A 7,534-nucleotide genomic window follows, 5' to 3' on the forward strand; every position below is an offset into this window, starting at 1 on the left:
GACCAAGGCATTTGAAGCCCCACCCTTTTTTGCAGGTAGGTAGCACATGTAAAAAGATAAGTCCTTGAAAACAAGCAAAATCTAAGAAGACCCCTTCTTAGATTTGCACTTCATATGTGGTCTAAGAACAAATACTCAGGTACCTGTTTGGTTGGTGTGATTTTTCTTCTCCATTAAGTGCAAGATGTTGGAAACTCAGCAGTGACATCACAATAAGGCATCAAAGCAAAATTCTTCACTAGAGTATTGTGATGTATTTCCTGCATCTCATTCTACATGCTAGTTTTAAATGGATGTGTCTTCTGGTCTTTATCCTGAGCTATTTACTTAATAATCTCTATGAAGCTACTCTAAAGCAGTGCCAGAAGATAGCCCTCTCAGTCTGGGAAAAGAAAGAAATCAGAAAAACAACAAAAAATGAGATGCGTTCCCATATTATACGACAGTTGACCAGGGTGGCACAAATGTATGCTTTTGGTGGTCACAAACTTTTAATAGTCAACACAATTAGCTCTGGACTCTTACTAGGAAGTGCAGATATAATACAGCAGTCTTTGGAGCAAAGGAAAAAGCAAAAACAGTGGGATATTGATCGCACATTTCACATGTTAGTCACTGGATGTAGCACGGGACCACTCCTGCATTACTGGTATTTATGGATAGACAAAATAAGCCCAAGAAAAGGAGTTCAACAACTTAAGGTTGTCATCACGAAGGTAGCAATCGACCAGACCTTTGCTCCATTTTTCGGAGGTTGGTATTTCATAATCATGGCACTGCTTCAAGGCCATAGTTTGGCAGATGGCATTGATGAATTTAGAGATAAATTCTGGGACTATTATTTGGCAGAGCTAGCTGTTTGGCCAGCAGCTCAAACGTTTAATTTTCTATATCTCCCCTCAAAATACCGCGTGTTGTTTGTGAACGTAATGACACTGGGATGGAACGTCTACCTTTCGTATCTGAAACATCGAAGTTGAGGATCGGAAAGGCTTGGGAGCAAAAGAGCCAAAGAGGAAACTGCTTTCTTAAAGACGATTGCGCTAGCTACAAATATACTATATTCAGATTTGAAGCATTCTCAATGGAATTGCATTCTTTTGATCCTTGTAGTCTTGTAAAGGTTAAACTGGATAATGTTTTGTGCTAGTTGTCCTGAATAAACTTTTTTTTAATGGTTGAGTAGTTGTTGCACATTATTACATTCAATTTATTTAAAGCACATGTACATCATTTTTCAATGATACGTTGTCTCTAAAAATCCTTAAAAGTGATACAGTTTAATGCAGCTTTGATGCAAAAAAATTTGGTCTGTTTGCAGATTGGTCAACACTTGACTTGGAAACGTTTCATCTGAATATATTATGTGTTTTCCAGTTTTTTGTTCCCTCACAGTTCTATTGCTAGCTCTGGGATTTTCCTATCATTAGGTGATGTGAAACAAAAAAAAATAAAATCATGGGTATCAAAAGACAATTATACAATTATTTAATTTATTACTCTGATTTTACATAGTTTTGCCTTAGATCATCTCAGTCTATTGTTGCTTATTGTTTGTTCTGTGTTACGAAGGCCTCACAGCAGTTTGCCTTGTTCTCTGCTTCTGTTCAATACTAATTGCCCGAGAGAAATTATTGCTTGATTACTCTAACAATCTGAAGCTTTAGTTACATTTGGTAAGCTAAGGAATGGCGTGTGTAGATTTGGAAAATACAAATATTGTACATATTTTAAACACAATACTGCAATACACCACAAAAAGTCAACTGAGAGGGTGGAGGAAAAGGTTGAATGTATGTAATCAACATGTAGAAGCAACTTTCAGTGGACCACCAAAAGCTCCACTGGGTTGCCAGGAAAGGGGACCTGATTCGCTCAAGATTGTTACAAGATGGCAGAGACATGAAAATGGTTACTTCAGCGCATAACTCTAAACGGTATGAACCACAGATATCACTGCCAATGTTGGCACCAACTGTGCATCTGTATAATATTGACAGAGTAACCCGCATCTGTCTCAAACTGCCTTTGGTTAAGGACAGACCTTCTGCATGCAGTAGCACTCAGCAGCAAAAGTATAGTTTCCCAGACTGTAACCACTAACTGCTGGGAATATATGGTTTATTGATGCTAGCTTGTGTTGATATTAAGTAGCTGACTTAGATCATTTCTGTCCAATCAGTAGGAATTCCAAAAATACCTGTAACAGATTTAACAGCTATCCAAACATCAGTATGAGATTATAATAGAAACGGTAGCGAAAATCTGGAAGCATTGATAAAACATTTTTTAAAAATTCACTGACCAATGATTCCGACATACTCTCTTATGCTATGCAAACTTTGTAACCGAAAGAACTGTTACTCTTGAAGTAAAGTTTTTATTTAAAACATCAATCCCATATATGCCGGTTTCAATTAGTTTTAATATGGTATGGTCGTAGTAAACGGTAAGAGATACCTGTTTCTAGCGTTGGGTCATCTTTTTGATATTTTAGCTTATTGTTTATTTGTATCTTTACCCTCTGAATAAATGGCTTTTCCCTACTTTGTTTTCTATAATAAGTCAGATATATAAGGCAGTGAAGTAGTGACTTTGATCACATGTTGCCCTAAGTTATAACATGGCTTCATTGGTGTGATTCAAATATGTGAAAAACTGCTTCTCTGTGTGGATGCCGCTTCTGAAGGTCCATTCTGGGCTTGGGCAACAAAAAATTCGCTACCGGTTCTGCTGAAGTGGTGCGAACTAGCTGAAACCCACCACTGCATGGCTTGTTTCCACTTTAGTCAATATGCTGTCTGGACCAAGCCAATGTGATCTGTGAAGCATGGTTTATGACCTAGAACACTGTGCAAACTCAATTAAGAATTTATTTATTCAATAAACTGTCATTAAACCATAATTACCAAAGCATGAGCCTGGTTGAGGACTTGTTGCACAGGAATCTAAAATGTACCCTAAATCTCTCTGATCCAAATTCAACACTCTTGAGTAGACTAAAAACTCTTCTGCAAGGAGAAGTTTTGCCATTCCTTCCACAATTCAGCAAGGCTCTTGCTAAGCCCGGGCTGGGCTTCTCTTTTCAGCAGGAAGAGCTGGATTCACAGCTGCCTAAAGTTGTTGGGAGTCAGACAGCATACACAATTTAATAAATAAATAGGGGCGTCTAGGGATAATAATACTGGAAGTGTGTGTGTTGGGGAAGGCTGATTTCAGCAGCGTTGAAGCCCATCAGCCCGTTCTGGCTAAGGCAGCTCCAGTAGCCTCCAGAACTCCATCCGAACTCAATGGTAGCATCTCAAATTTTGAAGTTCAAGACAAGGGCTGCTTGAAAGATAGAACAGCCAGACTGTCTGCCCAAAAGCAGGCCAGCAGAAGTCCAGGTAGTGACATGCCTCAGCTATGCAGTTGAGAAGCTCATCTTATTTAGATTTTCATTCCACATGTGTTTTTTTAAATAGCTCATAGTGAAGAATATACCTAATATTCTTCCTCTTCCTACTTTCTCTGAAGATGGGTTGGACTGAGTGAGTGACTGGACCAAGATCACCCAGCTGGCTTTGTGTCTAGGCAGGAATAGATCTCCCCGTCTCTGGATTTCTAGCCTGGTGCCTTAACCACTAGAGCAAACTGGCTCTCATTTTGGAGAACCTTTGTCCCCGCATGTCTCCCATTGAACCTGTTCAGCTCCAAAGCCTTATAGAATAGATCTAAAAAATCAGTAAAATCCCTTGGGAAGCACGAAGGGTAATTCATAGGTGACTACTCAAAAAGTATCAGTTACAGGAGATTATCTCTTTTCCATTATGGTCGACATGGGTGAGTAGCACGTTTCATACCTGGAGCAAGGCCATGTCTCATAACATGATCAAAGAGCAGTTGGCGTAAGGATCTTTGCCCCCCAAAGACTTAAGTCTGTACTACTGGAGGGAACTAGCAGTTTGTGCCCATGTAGCTGACTGGTACATCCATTCTACTACTATGGAATATCTCAGAGGAAGATTGCTGTGTGGAGTAAGCTAAAGGCATCTCTTTTCTTTCAACATGGCATGAAGCTAAGGTTATAGATGCTGGATTGGCCCAGAAGACTCTTGAGGACTTCAGCAAAACTCAAAAGCATTGGAATTAAAGACTTCTGTAAGTTGAGTTAAGTAAGACACAACTACACCACAAGAGGTCCTCTTATTATTGAGATGACTGTTGAATCTCCAGGTCAAGAAATGTTTCCAAGTTGAGCGCTGGTTTGTGATATCTAAGGAAGTCTGAATAAACATGAAAGATATAAATGATGGATAAGGCTGAGCTATGGTAGGGAATTTTGGAAAGGAAGCCTTGCAGTGACCAACATGAGCTCTTCTTTCCCTGTTTTCTCCACAAGATTTTAAGGCACCCTGAAGAACACTGCACTGCTTATTTTCAAAAGGGGAACACCACGCACACCTAGTATGGCTGTGTTTGGAGGAAGATTTATGTCACATGTGAGAAGAGAAAGGGAGACTTTGCAGCTGAGGGAGCTGAGTAGCCTCAGCTCAACAAGAAATTGATGGTAAAGGAGGAGCAGGCTTGGGCTTCACCAAACCAGCAGCAAAGCAGAAATGAGCAGCAGAGCCCAGCAACAACACTGAGAAGCTACAGCCAGCCAGTAGTTGGTGTAAAGTACCTTTTTTTTTCTTACTCCAGAATAGACTAAGAAACTGCAAAATTCAATGCTTCAACAGCAATTCAGAGTAGCAGCTGTCAGCAATAGAAGACAATTTGAAGATAGCTACATGGTGACCAAGACTTTGGTGTAAGCTCAAGCAACAAAACAGATTGTTGTAGACAGTTTAGAATAAGTGTAGCGCTGAGGAATTCTGGGAGTTGAAGTCCACAAGTCATAAAAGGACCAAGTTTGAAGACCCGAGATAAAAGGTAGGAAATAAGTTTGTTAAATTTTATATAATAAACATCTCACTGGAAACATAGGGAAGATTTAAAAAACAATGATTGTTGCTACCCTATACCAGGGGTAGGCAACCATGGCTCTTTCATGACCCGTGGACTTCAACTCCCAGAATTCCTCATGCTGGCTCAGGAATTCTGGGAGCTGAAGTTCATGAGTCATGAAAGAGCCAAGGTTGCCTAACCCTGCCCTATACCATTCCCCCAAAGAACCCACACCCAGAGATGAATAGGATGGGGCTCATCCACAAATTCTGAGACTTGGGGGGGGAGAGGCCAAGCTAGGCTGAAACTCAGATCTGAATTCTCCCTTGAAGCAGCATTTCAGAGGAGAAACAAGTCCTAAAGACAAGAAAAGAATATAATTATAATTGTAAAAGAGTCTGACCGTCTCAAAGCAGAGTAAGCTGGCAGAGGCTGAGAAAGCATGGTGTGAAAACGCAGCCTGTATGCAACCTGTCTGCCTTTTGAGCATTCCAGAGAAGTGAATGGCTTGATGTTGAGATAATTAACAATCCATCTAAAAGACTGGGATGGATTGGAAAAGAGAGTGGCACCGTTCAAAACAGGGTGGGTATGAATGACCCAGTGATTTTGAGGAAGCTGGAGGGAAAGATATACCGTACGTTTTGATTGGGTAGGAAGGCAGCCCAAAGTAGATCTTAAGGGAGAACTCTGATATTTCCATTTCTGAGATTCATCCTGGGAGGCCAGAAAAGATTGGACAGTATGAAGATTCCATCAACTGTAGTATCGGAGCTGAAAAAAGGCTATTACAGAGAGGAAGTTGAGGCTGCAAGAACCAGAATGAGGGAACTCAATTCCTCTTTTCTTTTGCTTTTTGTCTATGAATAATGGGGGGAGGGAGCTTTGATTCCTTAATGGGCAATTTTCTCAGTTACTGACAATGGCAAAGACCTCAGAATCTACTACAGGGAGTAGAGGGCCCAACCAATTTCTTCTGAGCAATTTCTGGCTTACGGTAGAATTTCTACTTACTTGGGCAAGTACCAACAGCAGGTTTGGAGTCTGTCTTCCTTAAAATTTACTCTCAGAGTAAATTTTGCAGATTACAGTGATCACAACAAGCTGGTTTAGGAAATGCCTGGCAGTACTTACACACATCATGGCATTCACCAAGGTAGAGTTTATGCCCATCCAAGCAGGAGCTTGCTCCCACAACGCTGGCACTTGTGAAAGGTTATAAGGCTATAGATGAGATCCTGTGATGAGAAGAGAAAGAATCTGGGCAAATTACTCGGGAATAAATAACTCTGAAAAAAAACTGGAGAAACAGAGTGAGAGTTATGGCACCAGCTGCCAATGCCACCATGGCAGATAAAAACAAACCGAAGTGGTTCAGCAGAAGCCAGCCCTGGCTGCATGATATTGGAAGGAAAGGGGGAGTGAGACTCTCCAGAAATAAGTCTGGGTTATTTAGAAGGAATTGGACAGGAGTCAGAGACCATGGAGTCAGAGACCATGATAAAGAACAAGCAAGCCATATTGTAGTAGTCTGGTGTGTTTTTTCATTAATGCCGAAAGCAAGCCATCAGATCAATTTGGTGTAGTGCAGGGGTAGGCAACCCTGGCTCTTTTATGACTCGTGGACTTTTATGACTCATGGCTGGCTCAGGAATTCTGGGAGTTGAAGTCCATGAGTCATAAAAGAGCCAAGGTTGCCTATCCCTGGTGTAGTGGCTAAGATGCTGGCTTAGAAACCAGAAGACATGAGTTCTAGTTTAGGCATGAGCATTGGCTGGGTGACACTGGGACACTCTCTCGGTCCAACCTACCTCTCAGGGTTGTTGTGGGGAAATTAGGATGAGGGAGGAGTATTACATGTTTGGTGCCTTGAGTTATTCATTTAAAAAAGATGAAGGCAAGGTATTAAATAAAGAAACATATTTGGATGGCTGTTGTAATAAAAGTATTAGGAAAGCTTGTCCATTTTTTAAAAAATGTATAAACATTTTAAAAATCCTATTTTGAGCCAGGATTTCCATCTATCCCTTCGAACATGAAAGCTGGTAGAGAGCGCTGCAAACTTTCTTTTTTTAAATCAACTATGTGAAGCTTCAAAACTGTGATGAATTTTTAATAGGTGACACTACATCTCCAGCAGAAGTGCCTAATTCCAAATCCCACACCTCTGTAAGTCAGGCTTATGTGCTATGAATTCACAATCAGCTTCTCCCTCATATGTTGATAACATACTTGAAAGCACAATATCTATAGAGGCTTCATTCTATAAACTTTCTGTTTTCCTGTGTTCAATTTTGATTAACTTTGTGAAAGAACTACAGTGCCCTCTTGTGGTATATTTAAACATGAGTGGGGGGAATTGTTTAGAATTTTGCTAACAGAAAAAATATGACACTAGTAGGTAACTTACCATTTATTTTTGATTATTTAAAAATAAAAGCCAATAGTTATTTAACAAATTAATAGTCAATAAAATGGGTAAGATATATACAAAATACATACCAAACAACTAGAACAACTCTAAGCAGTCAGAAACATTTAAATTACCACCAGTGCTTTTATCTTTGATGTTACTTAATAATGGAGGCATGGTAATTTCTGATAA

The 7,534-nt window shown here is 40.1% G+C and overlaps 1 protein-coding gene across 1 annotated transcript; it reads left to right on the forward strand.

The window, feature by feature from the left end:
- Nucleotides 1–422: 422 nt before the first annotated feature.
- LOC308667011 (mpv17-like protein 2) lies at nucleotides 423–980 on the forward strand (the record flags this gene model as incomplete). The annotated part of the gene is made up of 1 exon (XM_081326057.1): nucleotides 423–980. The coding sequence occupies one exon, from the start codon at nucleotides 423–425 to the stop codon at nucleotides 978–980; it is 558 nt and encodes a 185-aa protein (XP_081182183.1).
- Between the last annotated feature and the right edge of the window lie 6,554 nt (nucleotides 981–7,534).

This window comes from Vipera berus, assembly GCF_964194415.1.
Source record: "Vipera berus genome assembly, chromosome: 1".
Classification (NCBI taxonomy): domain Eukaryota; kingdom Metazoa; phylum Chordata; class Lepidosauria; order Squamata; family Viperidae; genus Vipera; species Vipera berus.